A 27,894-nucleotide genomic window follows, 5' to 3' on the forward strand; every position below is an offset into this window, starting at 1 on the left:
AATGCATAAAATTTTCTAACAAAATTTAATTTCAGGATAAAAGTTTTATTTCCCTTTCTCTAACTCCCAAATAGCCAAAGGTACCTTTGGCTGCTCTTCTGGTTTGGTTCTATTAGTGAAAGTTTTAACAGTTTCTAATTTTTTGTTAGCTAAAGTCAATCTTCACAATCTTATTTGTGAGCTCACCTACTTGACAGAATTTGTTTGTAACTCCAAAATCAATAGTTGTGCTCTCACAAGTCATTCATAGACCTGCACAGAGCAGCAAAAAAATCTGAGTTACCCAGTATGTGCTCCCAGCTGAGGAAGAACAAGACCCTGCCCACTTGTTTCAGTTCTTACACTGTAAACAAGTGTCTTTTTTGCAATGTATTAAGTGAAATGTTTTTCACATTTTTGTACTTTTTATAGGTCATTTTGTTGTTTAAACTGATCCCCAAACATAATGCTTAATTGTTAGCTAGGGTTCCTAAGTACAAGAAGGCTGTGATGTGCCTTATGGAGAAAATATGTGTACATATGCTTCATTCAGGCATGAGTTATGGTGTCATGAGTGTGGCCATGTGCTCAATGTCAATGAATCAACAGTAAATATCAAATAAGGTGTCTCTAGACCGAAAAATACATTAAAACAAGGTTATGCATTGGTTGTTGGACTGGAAGCTTGCAATAACCCAGGGCTGTATTTACCCTGGGAATAATGGTTCACTATCTATTTTGTCAGCATTCACAGTAACTCTATAGTACATTAACTACCATGAATAACAAGAGCTGACCCTAGTGTTAGGAAAGGGATATTCTAAGACCATTCTTGCATTTTTATAAACAAATCTCCAGAATTATTTGGCTTCTACTAAATCATAATACACTTCTAGCATGTTTTACAGCTTTAAAAGACAGTTCACACATGGAAAAGAATTTAAAATAAGCAATAATGTTTACCCTTTAAATAGTCTATTATTTAAGTATCTGCAACTTCCCTTATAATAAAGATCAATAGTATCCAGCTCTAAGCAGATAACCTATCTTCCTACACATCTCCAAGAGAAATGAAAAAATCAGAAAGGAACTCCTGCCTTCCAAATTACTTAAACCTGCACGTCTCCTGTAACCCTCCCTAGCCTCCTTTCTCTAACTTTTAGGGATAAGCTTCCTCTTTCTCTTACCCAAAGGTGAGCTCTATCATTTGCTCCCCTTTTCTCTTGTTTCCCCAACCTGGACCATCCTTAACTGCTACCCACCCTTTTCCTGTATATCTTCAAACAAGTCCTCCCTAATGCTACCACTGTTTTGTCTTAAACCTAAAATTACCTTCAAGTTTCTCCAAACCCAGGTTCTCTCTCTAATCCTAATAGTGAGAGAGTGTTAGTCACTTAGTCGTGTCCGACTCTTTGCCACCCCATGGACTAGAGCCCGCCAGGCTCCTCTATTCATGGAACTCTTCAGGCAAAAATACTGGAGTGGGTACCCATTCCTTTCTCCAGGGGATTGTACCTACTCAGGGATCGAACCTAGGTCTCCGGCATTGCAGGCAGATTCTTTACCATCTGAGCCACCAAGGAAGAATCAGTCCTGGACCAAATGCCAACGCTATTTCCCACTTTCCCTTCACAGCCAAGTTTGTAAGGCAAGTAGTTTGTATTTAATCGCCACATATTTTAACTTTCCCTACCTTACTGTGATCTAAGAGGCACCCCAACCTCCTTCCCTCACCATTACTGAAATCACTTTGACAAAAGCTGCCAAAAACCACTCTAATGCCAAATGCATTCAACATTTTTCAAACTTTACTTTTTCGTGATAAAACACTACTGACCATATTATTTTGACATTATTCTAACTTTGTTTCTCCTCAATTACCCTAGCCAATTCTTGGAATTATTTGTTTGAAGTACAGTTATTGTTGTTGTTTAGTTGCTAAGTTGTGTCTGACTCTTTTGTGACCAAATGGACTGTAGCCTGCCAGGTTCCTCTTACCACTGAGCCACCTAGGATGCCCTGAAATACAGTATTATCATTTAAATACAGTATTATTATTGGCCAAGGTTCTTTCAATCTCTCATCACCTTTGCACATTTTTCTTAGAAATCTAATCCTCTTCTATGGATTCATGTAATATGACAGACATGTGACACATGTAATATTTTATATTGACAGATCACAACTTCTTTAACTCAAAGACCAGTTTATTCTTTGGAGATCCAGACCATAAACCCAACTTTCCTACTGGACAGTCCACCCTGACACACATGTATCTCAGATTCAGTATGTCCAAAATCTAACTCACTTAACCCCTTCCCTCGGAGAAGGCAATGGCACCCCACTCCAGTACTCTTGCCTGGAAAATCCCAGGGACAGAGGAGCCTGGTAGGCTGCAGTCCATGGGGTCGCAAAGAGTCAGACAGGACTGCGTGACTTCACTTTCACTTTTCATTTTCATGCATTGGAGAAGGAAGTGGCAACCCACTCCAGTGTTCTTGCCTGGAGAATCCCAGGGATGGGGGAGCCTGGTGGGCTGCCGTCTGTGGGGTCGCACAGAGTCGGACACGACTGAAGCAACTTAGCAGCAGCAGCAACCCCTTCCCTAAATCCTCATCTAATATTCTCCAAATTAGTGAACAGCAGCACCATATACCTAACAACCAAAGCTAGATATATGGGAATCATCTTAAATATTACTCAAACAGAGCCCATCATTTTCAGGTCAACTGCCACTGCCCTTGTTCAAGCATTCATCAACTTTCATCTCTTCTACTATAATGTGTCCTTGCTTACACCATGAAACCTATTTTCCACACAACTGAAGAGATGGTCTATTTAGGTACAATCTGATCAAGACATTCCTCTTTCAATGAAGCCTAAGTTCTAGTTTCTTGGCAGGGCACATATTTCATTGCTGAGTGACCTTCACCCCTAAGATCTAGAAACAGCAACTTGGATTTCCCTGTTTTTATGCTATCTGAAAGCTCTTTGCATGATGTAGCCACTTTAAGAGTACCATTCTCAATTCCAAAGCTTGCTTAGAAGTTGCATGTATGACTTGGAAACCTTCTCTGAAATACTTCTACCCCTACAAAACTACTCACTTCTCTCTATTACACAACATGTATTATGTGAAAAGCAAACTCAATTTTTGCTGAATTTGCTCTTTAGAACTCAAACTGGTATCAACAAAATCTGAATCTGCTCAAATCAGTTACAGAGAATTAGTATAGTCTTTCTACTGATCAGAAAATAAAGTATGAATGCATCAGAACAGACCCATTACCATTTATGATGATAAAGCACATATCTCACTAAAAGTGGATAAAGATTATCATGTCGTATAAAAGGAAAAAAGTGTCATTTTTTACATCAAGAAGAATATATGTAACATTACAAACACATATTTTACTGTATCTAATACCTTCTTATAGCACACTGTAAATCTAATAATAATTCTAATCCTCTACTCAAACACCTATTAACAACTAATACATTAAAAATATTTCCAAAAAATAATTTAGAAAAGGAAGAACAGTTTTTGAAGGCAACTATGTCAGAATTTTGAAATCTTCCTATTTTACCATTAAAGGTAGAGCTCCTAACTGCAAGTGATGAAGCCGAGGTGGTGCATGGTAATGGGCCAAGTGAGGATGCAATGCTCCAGGTGTATAAGTAGCTGCAGTTACTCCAGCTTCAATTCCCAGTTCCCTGACAAAAGAGAACAGTTTAAATGTTAGACATCCTTACAGTGTCTATTATCAACAGAAATGCAGGAGTATGCTTACATTTTTTAATGTCATCTGAAGATTCTTATCTTAGCTGAGTAAAAAAGATAATTTAGCCCAAAAGATATACCTAATAATTTCAAGTTCATCTTAGAAACCAAAATTCAAAGGTTCAACTTTGTGACCATGAGCAACAAGGCATTTGTATCCAGTTTCATGCCTTACAAAGGAAGGACATATAATGAGTGGCCCTAAGGTTCCTTCCAATCTAAAAGTCTGATTTTTCATGAGAAGCATATACAATTGAGTTTACTTTTTTGGTTTATATGAATGTTGCTTCCAGGTCTTTTGTTTGTTGGATAGTGCCTGTGGATTGTTGGCATCAAGGATAATTCGAAGAGTAAACATTTCTATACCTTATAAAGCAAGGGTAAACAACATTTTAGAAAGTAAAACTGGTAAATATCAAATCTTCATTTATTTATTCTCATCTTATATTTTGTCTGAAAAGTCATTGTGGATCAAGATCTCAATAACTACCTACAGACAACAGATTCAGAAAGAAAATTAATGCAAATTTGTCTCCATTTCTCTAGGAAACAACTCAAGCCTCGAGGATCCAGGCTGGATTTCCCTTGTCAATAGCAGGGGTTAAGGGAGGTATAGCAAATGTGAGTACAAAGGTGGGGGTGCTGGATAAAGAAGTTATGAAAAATTTAGGGTTTTTACTTTGATGGTCGATCTCTGAGAAACAACAACAACAACAAAGTTCTACTCCAGTTTGACAGGGTTCCCTGCCCTAGAACTCAAGTTGCTACTCCTTCCTCCCCAAGTCTCTTATGACACACCCAGAGACAGTGAGCCACAGCTAAGCTGGAATTCAGTTTCTCTGTATTATCCTTAAAATAAAAATTTATATATCTAGCTATTTGCTGTGGTAGGTCTTAGTTGCAACACTCAGGATCTTCAATCTTGTTGTGACATGTGGGATCTTTACTCGCAGAATGTGAACTCTTAGTTGAAGCATGTGAGATCTAGTTCCTTGACCAGGGATCGAACCCAGACTCCCTGCACTGAAAGTCCAGTCTCAGCCACTGGACCACCAGGCAAGTCCCCACATTACCCTTCCCCTACAAAGTATCTCTTCCAACCTTTTCTACCACAAGAAACTGATCACAGCTCTGAAATAAATAAGATACTGACCAGGCAGATCTCTCCGGAGCCTGTCGAGGATGTGAGGACATAGTCTGAGGCACATGAATATGATGCCCGTGACCATAATTTGGGTGCATCCTATGTGGATGGGGTGGGGGGCGTTCATGTGCCCGCCTGGAAACACAGAACACAAAAAGACCACTGGAAATAATTGAATAATTGGTTATTTCTTAATGTAGAAAAAAACAATCTAGTATTAATATTATAAACATCTATAGTCTTGAAATTAACTCTGTAACAATAAACTATAAAATGCAATATAAAATAACTTAATGATTAACAATAAATCAAAAAACCATAGTCCCACAAATTCTCACTACTCATTTATTTCAATGTCTCCAATCCAAATATCATCCAAGGGAAAAAACAGTATCTTTATAATCTTTATATGGCAGATATTTTAAATAGAATAACAGGAACTAAATGAAAATAAAATTTTGAAAATTAATACTCCGGCATATGCTATAGACACAAGGAAGTTGTTTTATATAAACATATAAAACAGAAGAAATGGAAACTATCTTGCTTCATCTTTTTGCTTTAATAATATTCATTCATTTTAATGGATAAAACTTCTAAGTAAAAAACAAACAAACAAAAAAACTTCTAAGGAAAAAAATTTAACCTGTGCATTTTCTTCAAACACATGCAAATACATGTCAACACATCTGGGAAACTGGTATTACTTCTATTCACACTCTTTATTCATCAGTCCAGCTTACTGTATTTTCTCTTTCTAAAGTCTGTCAAATTTACAAATGCAAATGATAATCAAGTTCTAAACGAATGGCACTTGAGAAAAAACAGTTCTAGGGATTCATTTTTATAGTCTAATTCTTATTTTCTACTAGTTTCAAACACATATACAGATTTTTCATGTTTAACCTTAATGATTCAGAACAAGTAATTTTCTAGATACTGGAAGATAAAAATATTAATTGGCAACTTTCTATATAAAGAGTCATTATATTAAAATGACAGAAATAGTCACAGATTATAAATATAACCTTAAATTATATAACTAAAGAAAGAAGTTACACAAGAGCCAGATTATTGATTATATCAAGAGTCTGCAAACATTCTGTAAGGGCCAAGTACTTAATATTGCTTGCTCTATGGGCCACATGGCTTCTGTTGTAACTACTCAACTTGGTTTTTGTAGTGTAAAAGAAGCTACAGACAATATATAGATGAACCAGTGTAGCCATTTTCCTGCATAACTTTAATAGGCAAGCAGAATAAGACCAACAAAGTACACTGCCCCAAATTAGAACATCAGATCCTGAGTTTTGCAAAGAAAACAAAAAATTCTTTTTGTTTTTATAGTCTTTTCATATGAAATAAGCTTTTATAAAATTTTTATGTCAGCACCTACAACTCAGGATAAGACATTCTGGTTAGTAAAAAATTAATTTCCTAGTGAACTGAGGATTAAGTATAGCTATATCACTTCTGAAGACTTTACAATTTTAAAAGCCAATGGAAATAGAACACAAAAGAATAAAGGATGATTATCTTTTTAAAAATGTAAAACATACGTTGGATGCTGCATCATTCTCCTTCTTTGAACTTCCATCCTCTGCATCATTTCATGAGGATGCAGTCTTTGCGCTGGAGGTGCTGTGGCTGGAATATGGTGTGAAATTGGCTGGTGTGTGGGAGGAAGATGCTGAGGGATTGGTGCAGCTGTACTGGCTAAATGAGTTGGAGGTGGGGGTGCCACGGGGTGAGATGTTGCATGAGACGATATTTGAGAATGGAAAGCATGAACAGGATGAGGAATAACATAATCCACTTGAGGTGGAGGCTGAGTCTGAGGAGGAGGGTTTCCATGAGAGTGGGGGCAGGCAGAGGTTTGATGATGAAGTGGTCTTGTCAAAGAAGCATCTGTAAGAAAAGCACAAGCACCACAAGGTTAAACATATATTGCCATAATACATTCATGCTATACTTTACAAACATAGTGTATTTTTATTTTATAAATACTTTATCAATGCTTGAGTCTGCTTAGTCTTGTTTGGCAACCTGCTTTCTTCTTTGAGTAATCACAGGTATCTTCTCAAGTCAATATATATAGCTTTACTTCATTCACAGCATTTCATTACAGGAAGGCACCAAAATTTATTGAAGAAATCGCCATTGATAAAAACTGGAAGCAAACCAAAGCTGCAATAAACATCTCTGTGTATAATTCCTCTTGTGCTCTCTTTCATATATGCATGTACACGAGTGTCTGAACACAAAGGCACACATTCATACACACCTCTCACAGAAAGTTTCTATAGCATAAATTCCTATAAGCAGTTCTGAGTCTGAAAGAATAATTTAAATTCAGATTATTGTTGTTGATCATGCCCGACTCTTTGTTATTCCATGGACTGCAGCACGCCAGTCTTCTTTGTCCTTCACTATCTCCCAGAGTTTGCTGAAACTCATGTCCACTGAGTCGATGATGCCATTCAACCATTTCATCCTCTGTTACACCCTTCTCCTTTTGCCCTCAATCTTTCCCAGCATCAGGGTCTTTTTCAATGATTTGGCTCTTCACATCAGGTGGCCAAAATATTTGAGCTTTAGCTTCAGCATCAGTTCTTCCAATGATATTCAGGGTTGATTTCCTTTAGGACTGACTGGTTTGATATCCTTGCTGTCCAAGGGGCTGTCAGAATCTTCTCCAACATCAAAGTTCAAAAGCATCAATTCTTCAGTGCTCAACCTTCTTCATGGTTCAACTCTCATATTCATACATGACTACTGGAAAAATCATAGCTTTGATTATATGGACTTTTGTTGGCAAAGTGATGTCTCTGCTTTTTAATATGCCATCTAGGTTTGTCATAGCTATTATTACAAGGAGTAAGTGATTTTAATTCCTTGGCTGCAGTCACCATCCACAGCAATTTTGGAGCCCAAGGAAATAAATAAAGTCTGTCACTGTTTCCATTTTTTCCCCCATCTATTTCCATGAAGTGATGTGACCAGATACCATGATCTTAGTTTTCTGAATGCTGAGTTTCAAGCCAGCTTTTTCACTCTCCTCTTTCACCTTCATCAAGAGGCTCTTTAGTTCCTCTTTGCTTTCTACCAATAGGGTGGTATCACCTGCATATCTGAGGGTATTGATATTTCTCTCAGCAATCTTGATTCCAGCTTGTGCTTCATCCAGCCCAGCATTCTGCATGATATACTCTGCATATAAATAAGCAAGGTGATGATATACAACTTTGATGTATTTCTTTCCCAATTTTGAACCAGTTGTTCCTTGTAAGGTTCTAACTGTTGCTTCTTGATCTACATACAGGTTTCTCAGGTGGCAGGTAAGGTGGTCTGGTATTCCCATCTCTTTAAGAACTTCTCACAGTTTGTTGTGATCCACAGTCGCTTTAGTGTAGTCAATGAAGCAGATGTTTTTCTCGAATTCCCTTGCTTTTTCTAGGATCCAGCGGATGTTGGCCATTTGATCTAAATTCAGATACTAGTTGACAAAACATCTTTCCGAAAAGTTTACCATAATTAATTACCATCAACAGTACATGAGAGTTCCTGACTAATTACACTGTCACATTTTTTACATGCTAATCAGAAAAAAATTTTATATTCATTAATCAATTATATTTCTTCCCAGAATTATCTATTCTGTTATAATTCACCTTTTTCTTATTGATTTATAAGTATTCCTTGTATACATGGGAGCTTTGTCATAAGGTAGTACAAACATTTTTCCAAATTGTCTCCTGGTAATTTTACTCTGCCATAAGTATTTTGCTTTTGTAAAATCAAATGTATAAATTATATATTTATAAACACATAAATCATGTTTTCTTTCATCATTAATGGTTATAGAGCACTATAGAGAGGAAAGGAACTTGCAAGTCCCAGGCACGCCTGTAAACATGTATTTTCACCACTGCTCTTCTCTCCCTGCCCCATGCTATTTTTCCTGTGCTACATATTAAATAGAGGGCATATTTGCTAGCAACTTACCGTGAAAATCAGCCTTTATAAAGATGGTTTCACCCATTTCTTCAATCTGAATCTTTATGTTGCAAAATGACTGTTGAAAGGTCCCTTAAAGGAATACTTTTCTCTCTTACTCTTAAGAGATAAGCATCAATTTGAGGTCTAAAAGTAAGTTTGTCTCCTCCCTGGATTTCAGCCCTAATTTCATTTTATTTGTAAGATTTTCTTGGTAGCCTGGTATGGAGCCATAGCATTTCTCTAGTTTCATTACAGAAAGATTACCTTCAATTTTTAATTGCTTTGATTTGTGCAGCAGGGGTGAAAGGTAACCACAGACTCATTCAGCCATACTTCAAAGGAAAACTTGTTAGCATATATTTAAAGGAAACTTTCACTGAGCTCAATTTAAGTTGTGAGACATATTTTTAAACTAATTTTCTAAAAGTTGTATTTTCAAATCAGTGTTTTACTCTAAGAAGTCACAAAGCTCAGCATTTCTTAGTCATCAAAAAAGAAGTCACTAAGTTCTCTTAACTGTTAACTATTCTTCCTCAAATTTAGAGCATTTTGCCCAGTTTCACAGCAAGGTTCTCTAACTCTATAAATTATTATACAAGAAATAATATTCACAAATATCACAAAATGCTAATGTTTTGCTTTGGAATGAATCAATTTATTTAATGCTTCATTAATCATTTTTCAACTTTACTGAGGTATAATTAACAATTAAAACAATATATCTGAAGTATATAATATGATAATTTGACACATTATACCATGTGAAATGATTACCACAATCAGTTTAATTAACATATACATCACCTCACACAGTTGCCAATTTTTGTGTGTGGTGAAAACTTCAGCCATCATTATAATGCACTGTTTATCTAAACAAAATAATTACTAATCATTGTATAAAGGTGATATATTCTGCATTCCCACAGACCATTTCCCTTCTTCTCTGTATTATGTGTTCTTGCCAGTAAAAATAAACAGACAAACAAAAATTGTTCTTGATATTGTTTCTTAAAAGTTTAGCATGTCACTTTAACCCAGCAATCTCAATCCTAGAAGTTACCCTACAGACTAGTAGAAAACTACAAATAATTTAAATGTTCATCAACTGAGGACTAATTCAATATACAATGGAATATTATGAGGATATTAAAAACAATGAGCTAGAATTTTATATATTACAAAAATCTGAGACATATTGTTAAATTTTTTAAAAATAAATAATGAAAAAAATAAGATAAAATTAAAAAACAAAAAACAACAAAAAATAAAAATAAATAATGAAAAAGAGGGAAATACTATGTTTGATATGATCCCATTTTTTTTAAAAAAGGAGAGATATGTCATAATAAGAGATGTGTCAATAATAACATGTGAAGAGAAAGAAAATTTCTGAAAGGGTTTATAATGAACTATAAACAGTTGCTACCACTGAAGTATCGGGATTAGTGGGAAGAATGGAGAAGGACTTTTAACTTCTTATTTTATATTATTCTGTGATTTGAATTTCTTAAGGTGCACACAAGTTACTTTTATGATAAAAAGAAAACATTAATTTTTTAGATTAGGACAGAAAAAAGCAAAGGATACATTTATAAATTGCTTCAGTATATTATTTTTAAAGATGAGGGGGAGAAAACCACACATTTTGAGTTCCCAATAAAAGATGATAAATCAAAGATGAGTATCAACAACTATTACAGAACAGCCTGCACATCCTGCCAGTGTTTACACACAGAATTCATCCACTGGTTAATGCTTTGCAAAAACTTTCACTCTTGAAAAGATAAATGATGTATCACCAGATTTCACTGTACAAATTCTGGGTTGACTCTAGCTGTACATGCAGGACACAGATTTTTAAAATTATAGGACTGGAATCGTAAGAAGATAAATAACTGAACATTAATCCCTCATATGTAATCAGAGGACAAAAGCAAATTTCCTTGCCAATGTTTTGCTTTACTCCTGGCATGAATTTTCAGTGCTTTTTTTAAAAATCAAAATATTTAATACATTTCCATCTGATTATTAGCCTATGATTTAACAAAGCAATAAATACACAGCCTAAGGTTATTTCTCATTTCTTGTATCTTATAGATTTCAATTTCTTAGAAAAGTCATATTTGATTCTATTTTAATTGCCTGCACAAAAAGAGTACAGATAACCTTTTTACAATTGGCTTTCTGTCAAGGAATTTTCTCCTATATCTCAGTTAAGTTTCAGAATTCTTAAAAGTTTACTTTTCCTATGCATAGAAACAACTACTAAACCTTCCAATTTCTTTTTAATACTAAAGGGTAAATATAAATTCCTTAAAATTTCCTTTTATAGGAATCTAAAGTGCCCTTCAATGTACTTCTAATAGATATTAAAACATAAATGTTAAAATGTAAATTAGACAAATATGATACTTTTTATTATTTTCCCAGACCTTTTAAAACAACATCTGCCGTTTTTGCTTAAGAAGACCGCTTTAGGTATATGAGGTGAAGGAAGGATGAAATGGGAAAAATACACTCCACTTTTAGGTCAAGGAAATACTAGAAATTTATAAATTAGAATTACTGAAAGATTATTAAATGGAGGAGAGTACAATGCTTCATTTATGTGCCTCTAAGTTCTTTGCCTATTAAATTTATACTTACAAGGAGGTGGCATATAATGTCGACAAGATGACAGAGAGGCTTGTGGAGGGGGCTGGGGCTGGGGCTGGGCAACCATGCTTGATCCATAACCATCTATTGATAATGGCTGACTCGGGGCAGCGGCAGCAGCAGCCTGATGGCCAAAGATTGCAGCTCGGGAAGAAGAAACAGGACAGCAGGGGTCAAATGCAGATGCTCCATGAAAACCAGCACTTCCATGACTTCTGATACCACTGCTGCTCAGGTCTACTGGCAATGCCTGCTGTATAAAGAGGAACTATGTTTTATCTTTCTAAAATTTGGTCAAAACATTGTTTATGGTTTACTGTAAAAGTACTCAATGTAATGTAGAAAAATAGAATCAATAAATTTGAAACTGGTAAAATTTTGTGTGTGAAGACCTACTGAGTACCAAAAAATACTATGCGTATCTTGGATTGTAAAAATTATAGTGCTTATCCATTTAAAAACTATAATCAATTTTAAATAACCAAGCATGTGATAGTGCTTGAACAAAAGTTAATGTATTATTTTAAGATCTATTTATCTTCCATATACTAGGTCTTAAGAGAAAAACTTTTAAATCATACTTTGATATCCTCCTTTACACCAAAAAACTCTGACTGGTAATTTAGGACTCCTTCAGAAAACATATAATCATGCCACTGAAAACACTTAAGGGTTCAGGTAAAAATCTGTCGTTTTTAAACTGTACACAGCAAGGATTTAACTAAAACTCAAATAGTGAAAACATTATCCAAGACAACAAAGGGTCTAAGATTATTCAAGCTAAAGCCATTAGTTAGCTTTGCCTCACAACTTTTTCACTTAAAAAAAATTAAACCACCATTACTTTTATTAGTAAGATAATTTTAGGGAAGGATAATTTACCAAGTTGAAAAATTAAAGAGTCTAAATTCCATCCCTACTACAGCACTTTGAAAAGTCCTAAGGAAAACACTTTACCTTCTACTCTAGAGCAGATAACAGAAACAGAATTGCTTCTTTATATTCTTAAGTATTTTAAGTATAAGCCTTTGCTTAGTGTTCAGTACAGCTGCCAATTTTTAAAATGTGATTAAAGAAAATGAAGATGTTATATATGGAATCATATGTAGGGATTGTTCACTACTGAAATCTGAGGGGCTAGAGGTGAGGAAAGCTAGGGTAATGCATTTATTAGAGGCCCAGGTCACTCAGTCCAGTGAGGAACCATAGCGGTCTTAGTATATTTTAAAAATTTATTTTATTATTATTATTTTTAGAGACAGAGTAGTCTTTGTGGTTTCAATGGCCACCCTGTTCAGAGGATAATAGAAACGTAAGAAACTCTGGATATTAAAAGGGAAGGAGGAGGACAGTACAGAATCAGGGAAGGACAATAGAACTACTTTCCTCTTGTATATTACGTGTCTACAATCAATTAAGTAAATGTCTGATGTCTTTCTTCTGAGTTGGCAAATACAGTATCAGCTTCTAATTTGGACAAATAAGGTTTAGGAGCAATATTTTAAGATTGTGAATTATTACTGATGACTCAAATCCTTTGTGTATTTCCTATTTAGGTTAAAATTTGGCAAATGGACTGGAATATTAACATACTATGAAGGTGAGCAAATTTCCTATCTTCTTCTCCAGTGATTAAGAAAACTCCCAAAGATTGAGTAAGGTAGGGTGAAGGTCCTCCTAGAAGCAACCGAGGGTAAAGTTAACAGTAGAGAATAAAAAGGGGGAAAAAACCAACAGACAGAACCCTCTTCTTCACAATTCCAAGAGTTCACTCAATTCTTATTCTAGAAGGAAAAGAGGGCTTAAGCAAGATGGTACAGAAATAGCAAATACTACTTTTTTGTTGTTCAGTCACTAAGTCCTATCTGATTCTCTTGCAACCCCATGGACTGTAGCCCACCAGGCTCCTCTGTCAATTGGATTTTCCAGGCAAGAATACTGGGGTAGGTTGCCATTTCTTTCTCCAGGGGATCTTCCTGACTCAGGGACTGAATCTTGATCTCTTGCATTGCAGGCATCTTTACCACTAAGCCACCAGGGAAAGTGAAAGTGAAAGTTGCTAAGTCGTGTCCAACTCTTTGCAACCCCACAGTCCATGGAATTCTCCAGCCAGAATACTGGAGTAGGTAGCCTTTCCCTTCTCCAGAGGATCTTCCCAACCCAGGGATTGAACCCAGGTCTCCTGCACTGCAAGTTGATTCTTTACCAGCTGAGCCACAAGGGAAGCCCAAGAATGCTGGAGTGGGTAAGCTATCCCTTTTCCTGCAGATGTCCCCAACGCAGGAATCAAACCAGGATCTCCAGCACTGCAGGCAGAGTCTTTACCAACTGGGCTATCAGGGAAGCCCTTTACATAGATCATAAATAATGCATAACACTAATTAAACTATTCTATCAAAAGAGAAAGCTACACCCAGAGGAGTAGTATGATAGAGTCAGTGACTACTAAAACTTCTCTGTTGTTAAGACTAATCCTCCCCAATCTTTCTCTGCATATCTACAGTTTGACAATCATGAGACACCACACAATTATAAATTCTAAGATCAATCTCCTTCTCCTCAGCTTCCTACTATGTCCACACAGGTCTCAAATGTAGACTATATGAGGCTATCTCATGTACATGTGGTTAATTTCAGAGTCCTACAAAGAGCTACACGAATCTCAAACTGTTCATATCTCCAAAACCTCACTCTTTAGATTCATATCCATTATCACTATTGAATGCCTGATCCTGCTGATTTTCCTCAAGGTTTGTGTATAGTTCAAATACTTAGAGATAGATGTTAGAGAAGATCTCCTGGAGAAGGAAATGGCAACCCACTCCAGTATTCTTGCCTGGAGAATTCTGTGGATAGAGAAGCCCGGCAGCCTACAGTCCACAGGGTCACAAAGAGTCGGACACAACTGAGCAACTAACACTTGAGAGAGAGAGAGAGAGATCAGTAGGTTACACCTATATTTGACATAAAACAATAAAAGAGATTCTACCTATAGTTAAGTCACTCAGGTTGCTTTTTTAGGCCCAAAAGGTAGAACAGGTGTGGTCAACCAACAGATGTTAGTACTTAGAACTGCTGTTACCAGAGCCAAAACATCATCCAAAATCTCTTTAATCACATTTCCTACTAAACCCTTTCAATTTTTTTTGTATCAGCAGCTAGTTTCTTCTTCTTAAAGGAACACTTCACTTTCTTAATTTTAATTTGTCAGAAGCAGAAGAGATAAGCATCAAAAATTTAAAAGACGAAGCAAGTAATGTACTTGAGGAAAGGGGAGAGGGTACAGTGGAGCAGTTACTCTGAATTTCACTTTAACTTTTTCTAGCCCATTTTTTTTTAGCACATGTGTCACTTACCATTTTATATTACCCATTTTGTTTTTTAAAGTATGCACCACCCAGGTTTACATCACAATTATACACAGAAACAACACAGCAAAAGTTAAAATAGCACATAATACCTCACTTTATTTACTCCATGTGATCACCAATACGAATTTAACATTATTTGACATTTTAAGTACTCACTATCAACCAATTTACTTAATTAGCAAAAAAAAATTACTGATAATTTTTTTTGCTGACATTTCAATTTCCCAGAAACTAAAAACCTAATCTGCTCCTGAGAAACAGGAGGTTCCTCCCTGTACGGTTTTGCAGCTGAGAAGTCTGTTTATTTCTATATGAGTGGAGATGACCGGGAGGCTCCAGAAGAGGAGGAAAAAACTGGGAGAATTCCCCAATTTCTCATGAATGAGGCTGACACTGCAGTTTCAACACCTTTGTTTGAAATGGAATCCTAAACATTAAATTCACTTATATTTAACTAAAAACACTGAAAAACATTCCAGAATAAAAAATAGTATCCAATTATCCACATCCCTGGTCCCCTCAATTGGTTGCAATCATTTACAACATGAGAAAATCCTAAATACTTAATTAAAAAAAAATCGCATATCATTAAATCACGCCACTCTTGCAGGGGCAAAAAGAATGACTTATTTGGTACATAAACTTTATCATTAGATTTTTTTTCTCCGGAAGGAACTGCAATTTTAAAAAATTAAGAAGAACTCATCAAATTCCACATACCTGGTCATGGTAGCTGGTACTAGAAGTACTATTCGCTCCACAAGGTGGTTGTACTTGTGGAGGTCTTTCCACAGGACAAGTGGGATCACTAAAGGAAGGAGAAACTGGGACAGCTGGGTGGGGAGTATGATGATGGTGGTGATGATGCTGAAAATGGTGGCCATGCTGCTGAAAGCAACTTGTGTGTGGATGTCCTAATGCATGGTGATTCTGCGATGACCCTCCACAGGGCGAGTGCTGGGGACAGCAGGAAGGTAACCTAGGCATTGCAGGAGGGCCAGGTTCTGTTACAGCATTAGACGCAGTTCTCCTCGAGTCATCTTGAAATGAAAAAATGCACAGATCAATTAAATGATCAAGTATCACTGTGTAAAAAATATGTGTGTGTGCTTAGCTGCTCAGTCATGCCTGACTCTTCACAACCCCATGGACTGCAGTCCACCAGGCTTCTCTGTCCATGGGATTCTCCAGGCAAGAATACTGAATGGAGTAAGGTAGCCATTCCCTTCTCCAGGGAATCTTCCCGACCCATGGACCAATCCAGGTCTCCTACATTGCAGGCAGATTCTTTACCATCTGAGCAACCATGTGTATAAATAGGTGAATAATAAGTGATTAGTGAATTCAAGTATCTGTAAATAATAATGTGATATATTCACATTCTTAACATATATATCCTGTAATTTTAGGCAGTGGTTTTCACTGGGATTTTCTTCCAAGCTTCAAGAGGCTTATATTTATCATGACGTTTAAATATGGCAATAAATCACCTTTTCCTAGGTCATGATAAATTATTAGTTTTTAAAAATAAATTATTAGTTTTAAATTGTATTTTAAAAACTCCAAAGTATCATGGGAGTCCTTCCATTATATACAACAAATACTCTTAATACTATAAATCATTCCTATATAATGAAGATTACTATGTCATACTTCTTAAAATCTTAACTTCTTAAAGATATAACCATCCAACTCAGCATATCTGGCTAAGTCTTACTAACTTCCAATGTCTTTTCCCTTTCTCTGGTCTCGAACCTCAGACCCAGCAGAACAAAAGAAATGGTAAGATTCTACCTGGTTGAAAATTAAAAGTCTCTTGTAATAATTTTGTGACTCAAAGTTGAATAGTGGGATAAAAGCATGGCGTCAGACAGGCTTAAATTCTAATCCTGAGCCTAATTTGAGTAATGTGACCTTAAGAAAGTTATTTAATCTCTTTCTCACCTATTAAATGTAGCAGTAACTATCTTGCATGGTTGTTCTTAGAAAAGATAATAATCTTCTAGGTACGAAACATCTGAGTCCTAATTATGCTCTGTGGCATGCCCAGAGTTACTTTGAAGGTACATTCTTCCAAGCCAGAAGAAAAGCAAATGTGTCCCCAGAAGGTTTATCCCAGTGTTTCAAACTCCTCTAAGAAACAGCACCCTTTCCTCAAACTACATATGTGCAAATTAAAAAAAAGATAAAAATGGAGATACATTTTTTACTTAAAAAATAAAAATTAGAGGAATAGAAAACCCAAAGCTTTGTCCTTCCTTTCCCCCACATGACTCATAAGGCATCTCCTCAGAATTCTTAGGATTCTAGAGTACACCTGTGTTCCAGCCATATTTCTAGAATAACCAATACCAGGGATACCCTACTCCTATTTGGCTCACAATAAAAAGCTATTCTCTTCTGGGTCAATGTACCAATTAGGGATCTTCTAGCTATTTACAAACAATACAAAAAATCCAACCAAAACTGGCTAAAACAATGAAGGGAATTTACAGACTCACATAAATGAATCTGGGTGGCTCTGACTGATGGGTGTGATTGCAGTACACCTCCCTGTAATTCTCCAGGGTCTGCCCTCCTATACATGTCCTATTCTGCTGTTGCTGAGTCTCTTCTGGGCAAACCTAAACTCTTCCTAAACCCTGTTAGGCAGTATCTCTATTCTAGATCTCTGAATATTATTTTATTTCCCCCTCAAGTTCCTATTCTGACCTATTTGGGCTAATTTCCTGAGCCCTTTTGTATGGGTTCTTAATCTGAGAACCAGAATTCAGGAGTCTGTAAACTCGGATAGAAAAGAATTACACTAATCTCTAGTAGCCTCCTGGAATTAATACTACCTTGTTATCATAAGTTGAGAGGTTAAATACCACAAGTAGTTTGTAACAAAAAAGATAATAAGTCAACAAGTTGTTCACTTTTAAAACCTAAGTGATAGCAGATTCAAAGTCAATTTGATAACTACATCCCTTTCATTCATTTGCATTTCAAATTTCTTGAGTAACCTGGATAGAATCACAACTGGCATACTAGGAACTGACTATTTTCAACAGCTATCTTAGTTATGCTGAATCAAAAGTAGCTATTTTCTATAGGCTGTAATATTTATAGCAATATCATTATTATAGGATCTTCACTTCCTACAACATTTCTGGGGTTATATCTCAGTCCGCATGTCAAAATGTTACACAAGTAAATGTCATTTATTATGTGTTACTTCAGAAAAGAAAATCAAAAACCTTTAGGACACTAAATCCATACAGTGGATGGACTAAATGACCTTCATAGTTCCTTCCAACTGTGACACATTAATTTTACAAATCCAGAAACTCTAAGACTCAGGAGATGAGCCTGTAACCAGAGCAAGAGATCTAGGGACCGCATGACCAAAGTGATAGATACAACATTTATCTGTTTAAAAATGACTTGCCCCCTTGGTCTTCGATTATTCCAAAAACAAAGGTCAGAGTGAGAGAAGAGGAAGCACAGTAACTATAATATCCTTAAGCCTGAATATATATTTAAGGGGTTAAATGATTAACAGTATGCCCCTCAAAAGAGGAATGACCTTATAGCTCTACTTCTTAGGGTACAGTTTTGATTTCCAATTAAATTAATATCTGTTTTCCTACAGTCCAGAAGCTCTTTGTTGCTCAAACAAGGTAGAAATCCAAAGTAAAGACAACTGAATCTCCTGTTGTTCAAGAGTTAATAACCAAAGAAAATTGCCAGAGCAAAGTGAAATACAAAGATATCTAATTAAGTAAATAAACCCTGCCCTTTTTTAAAATTAAAATTAGCTTACTGAGTGTCCACTAAAAATAGATCATCACAAATCTACATCAGAGAAATTAAGTCCACATCACAATGACATCAGGCTGGTTAAAGTACTTTTACTGTAATTCAAGGAAGAATACGGAGATGTACTCATGCATTTATTCATTTATTTGGCAAGTCTTACATATAATAATAACATGGCTAAGGATCAATAAAGATACTGGAAAATACAACAGTAAAAAGGAAAGTCTTGACCATTAAAATAACTTAGGGATATTGTCTGCTTTTGTTGTTTTATCTCTAGCAACTAGAAACAAGCTACAGCCTAGGCAGATCAATAAGCACTTGCTAAATTTAAGCTAACCTCGCAAGGGAAAAGAGGCATGCCTGTATGGGAGCAGCTTAGTGCTAAAAAAGGGAAGACTTGATCTTTGGTCCTCAAGGAGCTCATCATCAAGCACAGAGAAAATTTAAAAAGAAATCAACCAGTACTGTAACAGAAGCACTGGGTTCTAGTACAGTATAGAGCAACACTGTCCCCCAAGGAGTATCCAGCAACAAGTGCGGATACTTTTGGCTCTCACAACTGGAGGGGAGGGGGCACTAATGGTTATTCAGTGGGTAGAAGCCAAGAATAATGCTAAATATCCTACAATGCACAGGAGAGCCTGCCTGCCCCAATAGGAACTGTCCAGCCCAAAGACAAGAGTACCAAGGTTGAGATATCCTGGCATAACGAAGAATACAGGATTCAAGCTAGACTTCATAGGTCTGAATTCTGGCTCTATTGTCATATAACCTTAGATAAGTTACTTCACCTGCAAAATGAGAATAATCATAGAATCTGTCTCACGGGTTATTACAAAAGTCAGAGCTACAATAAATAATTAACCAATATTATGAGTTCAACAGGTGTTAACTATTATTATCCATTACAACTGTTAGCTCTTTTTATGTTGTGTTCCCAGTGTCTAGAACAGTGCCTGATACATAGCATGCAATCAATAAATAGTTTGCTGAATAAATGAATACACAAGATATGTACGCATACGCTAGGAACACACTGAGAAATCAGACAGATGATAAGCTGAGTGGGGGCATGCTGAATTTGAGGTGACTGCAGAATGGCCCAGAGGAGAGGAAGCTGGATATGAAAGTTTAAATCAAGGAGAGCACTCTGGAAGCACAAAATGGTGAGTCGTTGACTACTGGTAGCAGGTGAAAACACCTAAAATTATGAGATGGATCAGTGAAAAAAAGGATGAGAATAGAGTTCTGGGAGAAAAGAAGATGAGAAGAAAATTTACTGCCAGATTTTAAACATCATGTTTGTTTTAAAAGGAGTCAAAGTTAAATGAAGGAGTTTAAGGTGAAGAAGATCCCTTAGGTGTGCATAGACTTAACACAAATGCACACGTACATGTATGAAAGGAATGAAACCAGCACAGATGCTGAACACACAGGCAAGATTAAAACAAGGTCAAGGACACAAAAAAGGATAGCATGAAAAGCACAGATAAAGAAACTGGAAGCTACCTGAAGGGAGTTGAGAGACCAGCAGTTAGGAGATATGGATAGGTATAAACATACAAAAGTTTTTAGCTTGAGAACCTTCATTTATTTTTTTAATCCTCCTTCCACCCCCAGAAATCAGAGTCTTAAGAAAAATAAGACAATTTTGGAATAGACACTGAGGGAAAGGAAAGGGAAGGGAACTAATTGAGGTATCATACTATTACAACTTATTACCAACCGCCCAAGATTTGATTCCATAAATTCAGGAGGCACTGATCTGCATGGTTCTATGATTTTTATCAGCCCCATTTAGAATCCTGGATAAGAGATAAGCTAGATGGCTCAAGTGATTCAACGTTGGACATATGCAAGAAGGTGCAAAGTAAAGACAGGATGTGAAGAAAATAGGTGAATGATATTCTACAGTCCTGGAAGGAAATGAAACCAGCAGAACTGAATGCCCCTAATACAGTCTATCTGTATGTGCTTTTCTCAGATTTATAGAGAGGAACAACTTGGCCTTGAACAAGATTCTCCTAGTCTAGAGAAATGTAACATGATTAAGTCTATCAAAAGGGCTGTCATAAAAAGAATAAATATCATGGAGAGGGTCCACTCATGCAATGATGTTACTACTTAATAGATTAAATGTGAATCCTAACTAAACAAAGGTGTTAAAAAATAAGTACATAAATAAAAGCTTTGAGATAAAGTTTTCTTTAAATAAAGTTGGGACTGTTTCAAAGTTGTCTTGAAATAAAGTTGGGACTGTTTCGCATAACATCTAGATAAACACAAGGTACAGAATGCAACCAGAAAAGAGTGTGCAGTCAATAAATGAAACAAAAGCCCATTTCACTTCCGCCTACATTTTCTTTTTCAAAAAATGCAGTATTTAAAAGATATCCCAGGAAATTGTGTTTCCTCAGGCTCACCTTTAGTTTCCAGGGAAGGGAAATCTAAACCAGACACAAACAGTTTTCCAATCTGCTCAAGGTTAAGTTATAAGGATGTAAGAATTAAACATATTATTAAAAGCAAAAAAAAACTGATATAAAATATATGGTGGTTTCATTATTAATGGTCATCACTATTATTACTGGTGATAGAGGCAATCTACGACCTATAGGGTCTATGATGTCTCTGCTAGTAAACAGCAAGTTCCTATCTCTGTGCCATCATTCAGGAGAGAAAAAAGGCTATTTTAAGATCTAGTCAAACAGCTGATAGGAAAGAACCAGAGATTGCACTGCTAACTGAAACTTAAGAAATAATCTATAAGCTAAACCTATAAAATTCTCCCTTTAAAAATTTTATTGATATATACTTGATTTACAATGTTGTGTCAGTTTCAGGTATTAAGTGACTCAGTAATTTACATATATATATATATATTCTTTTCTGGGGGGTAGAGTGGGTGGGCTTCCCTGGTGGCTCAGATGCCTGGAGAATTCCATGGACAGAGGAAGCCTGGTGGGCTATGGTCATGAGGTCACAAAGAGTCAGACATGACTGAGCGACTAACACTTTCACACATCACTTTCACACGTACTCTTTTTTTACATTCTCTTCCCTTATAAATTATTACAAGATATTGAGTGTAGTTCCCCTGAGCTATACAGTAGGTCCTTGCTGGTTATCTGTTTTATATATCAAAGTGTGTATATTTTAATCCCAAGCTCCTAGGGATGAAGGAGGAAACACGTTTGTTGCAAGAAGGAAATTGTTCTAAGACTAGTGATAAGACCATCAGCTCACACTGCACATAATCAGTACCATTATATTCCCTTAACTCCCCAGGGGGCCCTTCTTGGATTTATTTTTCCCTTTTTTTAAAACTATAAAACTCTTAAAACCTAAGAGTAAATCTTTGCAACCTTGGGTTAGGCAATAGCTTCTTAGACATGACACCAAAAAAATAAACAATAAAATTGGGGAAATGGACATCGTCAAGCTTCTTAAAACTCCCACTCCTACTTTCAATTCTTTTGGATACGTATTTAGGAGTCAAATTTTGGGTCTTATGGTAACTCCATGGTTAACTTTTTAAGGAAACCATCAGAGTGTCTTCTATCATTTTACACTTCTACCAGATGTTAATAAAGGTTCTAATTTCTCAATATCCTTATTAACACTGGTCATCTTCTGATTTCCTGTTTCTTTTGTTTTGTTTAATTATAGGCATCCTGGTAGGAGTAAAGTGGAATTTCGTTCTGGTTTTGATTTGTATTTCCCTAATAACTAATGTCTTCATGTGCTTCTTGGTCATTTATATAAATGACCTTCTTCTTTGGAAAAATGGCTATGTACATTCTTTGCCCATTTAAAAACTGGCCTGTTTTTCTTTTTACTGTTAAGCTGTGCAAATTCTTTATATATTCTGGATACCAGACCCTTAGCAAATATATGATTTTCAAATATTTTCTCCCATTCTGTAGGCTATCTTTTCACTTTCTTATAAATACCCTTAACGTACAATAATTTTAAATTTTTATAAAGTCCTATTCATTTTTTTCTTTTGTTGATTGTATTTTTGGTGTCAGCCATTCAATTCTCCCCCATCTCTTTCAGTTGAGCTATAATACTCTGGTAACATAGCACACAGAAACTCAAATATGAAGTCATCATCTAATTCTAATAGAGACCACTTTGTTAACATATGTTTAGTCTAAGAATATACTCTTGCTAAAACAACTAAAATCTTAATAACAACAATTCTTTTTCTAACAAAGAGTCTCTCCTTGCCCCTTTTTCTTTTTTGCACATACCTCCTGTAGAAGTACCAGTCATACTATTGCTTGTGAGAGTAGTTGAAGGCTCTGACACTGTGGAGGGCTGGCTGCTAGTGACGGCTGCAGCAGCATCAGAGGCCTGCTCAGAGGTAGATGGATTTGAATTGTTAATGGAAGCGCTTGTGGTTTGTGATTCCATTCTCGCAGAAGTGGTTGGTACTACAGTAGGTTCTACAAAATACAAAATATTTAGCATTTCAAAACAAATTAGGCAACGGCTTATATTTTAATAAAAGCTCATATTTTTATGGCTATTAAACTTAAAATGTGAACCCTCTGATAAGTACAATATATAGTTTAAAAAGAAAAGCTTTCGTAAAGTTAAATCAACATTAAAATGAAATGTTACTGTATTTTTAAACATACATGTGCATATTCCAATAATTCAAAGGACTAACATAGTTTTCTTGGGTAAGGACCATGTAAGTTTTCTGATCACAGAGAGGTAAAATAAAAGTCCCTCTGCTATGTTCACACACATTGTCCCAGGCTGTTAGAACAGCACACAAATTGTACTTTCTCTGGTACCTATGGATTTTAGAGTCCAGCGGTTTGGATAGAAATTCTGATTTCACCACTGACAGATTGATCCAGGAGAAATTACTCAACTACTCTCCATTTCCTCATCTATAGAACTAGTAAAGTACAAAATTTTCTTCATAGAACTATTGTTAGGATGAAGAGAGATCACACATATGAAGTGCCTATAGATGATGCTTTACAAATGGAAGTCATTTAATAAACATTAGCTGGGATTTTTAATATGTTTTAATTTTTCACATGTCTTTTTGTATGTTTTCTCCCAATTTTTTTGCAAGTATTTTTATCAGTGCTTTCTAATAAAAATTAAAGTTTCTGTAGTAGAAATTAAAAGAAATTTCAGGTAGACCTTAACTTATGAATGAGTTCTATTTTAGACTCTAATTGTTACATGACTTTAATAATTAATAATGGGAATAAATCTGTCCAAACCATAGTCACAATAATTAGACTTGCAAAGAAGATATTTAAAAGTGATACAGAATAGAATGAGAAGACAACCATTCTCTACAATGCAGTACAGGAGACTGATTACTGAAACACAAATAGTGCCTGTTAGTCTATATGGAACCCTATACTTCAGATGCTTAAAGAAATATATTTGCCTAAACATAAAAGGGAGAGGAAGGAACTTCTGTTTATTTGCCAATAGTTTACCTCAATTTCTCAATCAGAGGTATTAACTTTTTTGGTTGAATAATTCTGGACTGGAGGTGGGAGTGGCTTAGAGGTGGGCTGTCCTTTGCATTACTTCACTTTCCCTTTTCACTTTCATGTATTGGAGAAGGAAATGGCAACCCACTCCAGTGTTCTTGCCTGGAGAATCCCAGGGATGGGGGAGCCTGGTGGGCTGCCATCTATGGGGTCGCAGAGAGTCAAACACGACTGAAGCGACTTAGCAGCAGCAGCAGCAGCAGCAGCAGCACTCTCCCTCCACTCTGAGAATCAAAAGTGTGTAGATACTGCCAAATGTCTCCAGGCATACAAAACGGTCACTAGGTAAGAACCACTGTACTAACTAAACTTATGTTTTAGATTTACTTTTAGTAAGATGGAAGCTTTCCACTGAGAGAAGGGAGTCTTTCTACTAATCACTGGAATACTTTTAACATAAAAGTATTCTGTTTGAACTAAATTCAAGTGGATTAAAAAGTTACTTAGATGGCAGGTGTCACATGGGAAAACACAAAAAGTTTCCAAAAGAGTCAACAATATTTAATTGGATAATCTTTAATAAATCCCTATTATATTAACCACTTCTTACAGATGATTTATGGTACCTCCAAAATAAAAACCAAAACATTGTTAACTGAAATGTACATTGAGAGTAAATTCTCTCTTCATAAACATCTTAACTCCAAAGTACTGGTACTCTGAAAGTTATGATCATCCAAACTGCCAACAGCCAATATTAGAGTTGATTTCACAAGGCCCCTAACTCTTCCAACCTAGCAAATGTATTCTTTATCTAATTTATAGCTAACTGCTAAAACTAATGGGCTTCCCTTGTGGCTCAGATGGTAAAGAATCCAATCCATATATGGCTTACCAAATATTAAGGACATTATGATTGAGGGCTTCGTTTTAACTTATTTTTTATTGGAGTATGGTTGCTTTACAATGTTGTATTAGCTCCTACCGTACAGCAAAATGAATCAGCCATACATACACATATATCTCCTCCCTTCTGGACTTCCTTTCCATTAAGGTTACCACAGTTCATTAAGTAGAGTTCCCGATCATTTCCTTCTAAGATGTAACTATCAGTATCTAAAGATAATTCTCAATTTGAGGGAAAATTCACAAATGTATTCATATATTCATACTTGCTTACCACATTTCCTAACCTCTGCTTTCCAATTCTAGCATTGTTTCCTCAGTTACTTGGGTGTAGCTGTATGTAAGCCAAAGAAGTGAAGTGTAAGTCTTAGTCGCTCAGTCATGTCCAACTCTTTGCAACCCCATGGTCTGTCCACGGAATTCTCTAGGCAAGAACACTGGAGTGGGTTGCCATTCCCTTCTCCAGGGGATCTTCCTGACCCAGGGATTGAATAGGGTCTCCTGCAGTGCAGGAAGGTATTTTACCATCTGAGCTACAGAAGCCCTGTAAGCCAAAACAAAACACTAAAGCTAAGCAGCACATAAAGTAACCACATTATTACACTGAAAGATAACATAACTTATAAAAGCAAATTCAACATTTCAAATAACTAGTATTAATCATTTAAACTCAGTTACACTGCTTTTCTGTTCTGTATTTTAAAACTGTTGTTTCTATTTTTCATAGTAAAGTATGACAGCAATATTATAAATGAAAGTAACACATAAGTCTGAGGATAGATCAAACTACCACTTGTAAAAATAATTTTTTCTAAGAAAACAACTACCAAGCAGTGAAACAATAACCAGAAAGAACTTAGACGCAACTTACAAACTGGGGTTATATTATCAATTGAAAATAACATTAGGATATCTGCCAACTTCTCTGTAATTTAATAATATATTATTGACATATTATTATTATTACCAATAATAAGTAGCAATAAGAGTTTCTAACATATTAAGATATTTCATTTTACTAAATTGTCTTCATAATTCCACACTGCTAGCACTCCAACTTACCATCTTCATCAACAGTAAGGTCCACAACTTCTGCTGCATTCTGCCTCAAGGGCTGTATAACAGTAGACATTCTATTGCGGTTCCGTGGCTCCTGTGGTCGACTTGTATGAGAACTTGAACCTTGGCTCCAGTGAGATCTATTGTGTCCAAGGGTTGACCGAGACCTAAATAACAAAATTTTTAGTCACCTAAGAAATCATAAGCCTTTCTTACAAAATAAGTTGTGAAATTCTTCATGCAAGAATTCTCCAGAGAGATAATCACAATGGAATTTAGAATTATGACCAGCATAATGCTGAGCACTCAATAAACATCTGAATTAAATATTTAATAAATGTTCACCAACCAACTGACCTAAGAAAACGAAAAATGTTAGGCCTATCGTTGGTGTAAAATATAGGATTCTGTTTCAAGAGTGCTACTCTCTTTTCAAGGTATACTTTGAGTAGTCACCTGGGTTATAATCAATCATTTACATTTTAATACCTAAAATTATTCATCATAGATATAGTAACAAAAATATCAACACCCTAAACATTTAATAACATTCACATGATCTTCAGCTTTGGGAGTCCTGAACCAAGTTGTTTCTGGGGCTGTCCTAAAAGAGATTTGAAGTACGAGAGAGATTTCTTGCTATCAGGAGAAGTAAGGATAGCTGTAGCTAGTTTACTGCAGCTAACTATACTTTGGCAGCTATACATAACATCATTGTTTGAGCCACTTTATGCTTTAAAGGCATATAACTACAAACCCTCAACACCGAATGCCTTTTATCATCTTTTAATTATGTATATTGTACTAAATTACTTACAGGCATATATTTTATTAAAAAATGGTAAAGGATTCACTGTAATGATCTGGATTAAAGGTACAGAGAGACAGTATATAGAATATGCAGCTCTCAGGATCCAAGGAGAAAAAAATAAATGTTTTAGGAAGATGGGGTTTACTACAAAGTTGGTTTTTCCTCCTGCCCAAAATTAATGTAAAACTGCCTATATGCTTATATGTATGTATGTCAGCATGTACGGAAAAAAGTGAGCCAGATCCACTAACATGTAGTTGTATGCGTATGAGATTGGTCACTCAAAGTTCATACATAGAAGTTCAGAGAAGAACTCCAAAGTTCAAACTGAGCTGAAAATGGCCTCAGCAATCATGGAGCCTAGAAGTTTAGAAAGAACTTTAAATTGTAAATTTAAATTTTCAAGTAATAGGAGTATAGAGGTTAAATCCTGAGACACAGATTAAAAAAAAAAAAGAAAAAAAGACAGTGTATTCCAGCAAGAATTGTACATATTAAGGCATGAGGATAAACAAATGTTTCAAGATGAAATAGTTTTAGATAAGGAGAATGATCACCATTTAAAATTCTTGAGAAACCAAGAGTCTTTGATGAAACTGAGCAGCCTATTATTTCTGAGAAACTGTTAATAGCTGAAGAAACTTCCAGGTCTTTGCAGTACTTTGGTGAAAACTTCACAGGATATACTAACTCCAAATATAATGTTGAGTGAGGTACCAGCAAAAAGCCTCATGTATAAGGAACAGTTTCAGAGGCCTTAGTGGAAATTATCAAATCCTGACACAAGGAGATCTGAAACACGGATACATTCTCTCTTAGAGAGGAAGGGCAAGGAGCCAGTTGAAGTGACAAAGTTAATGTTCTAGATAACCATAAGGAAAATAAATATGAGTAATAAGCATGTATGTCTT

The 27,894-nt window shown here is 35.8% G+C and overlaps 1 protein-coding gene across 8 annotated transcripts in view; it reads right to left on the reverse strand.

The window, feature by feature from the left end:
- The window catches only part of RNF111 (ring finger protein 111), a 90,855-nt gene that overhangs the window by 6,432 nt on the left and 56,529 nt on the right, over window positions 1-27,894 (reverse strand). For 4 of the 8 annotated variants that reach the window (XM_055537800.1, XM_055537807.1, XM_055537801.1 and 1 more), the window contains exons 4-10: window positions 26,176-26,339; window positions 22,990-23,184; window positions 15,650-15,969; window positions 11,550-11,811; window positions 6,464-6,812; window positions 4,914-5,066; window positions 3,567-3,693 (exon numbers count right to left, since the gene is read on the reverse strand). In XM_055537800.1, the coding sequence (XP_055393775.1) occupies window positions 3,567-3,693; window positions 4,914-5,066; window positions 6,464-6,812; window positions 11,550-11,811; window positions 15,650-15,969; window positions 22,990-23,184; window positions 26,176-26,339 (1,570 nt within the window). The remainder of the gene's footprint in view (window positions 1-3,566; window positions 3,694-4,913; window positions 5,067-6,463; window positions 6,813-11,549; window positions 11,812-15,649; window positions 15,970-22,989; window positions 23,185-26,175; window positions 26,340-27,894) is intronic. The other 4 variants (XM_055537809.1, XM_055537808.1, XM_055537803.1 and 1 more) reach the window with 3 other exon arrangements.

Source organism: Bubalus kerabau, chromosome 10 (assembly GCF_029407905.1).
Source record: "Bubalus kerabau isolate K-KA32 ecotype Philippines breed swamp buffalo chromosome 10, PCC_UOA_SB_1v2, whole genome shotgun sequence".
NCBI classification, from domain to species: Eukaryota; Metazoa; Chordata; class Mammalia; order Artiodactyla; family Bovidae; genus Bubalus; species Bubalus kerabau.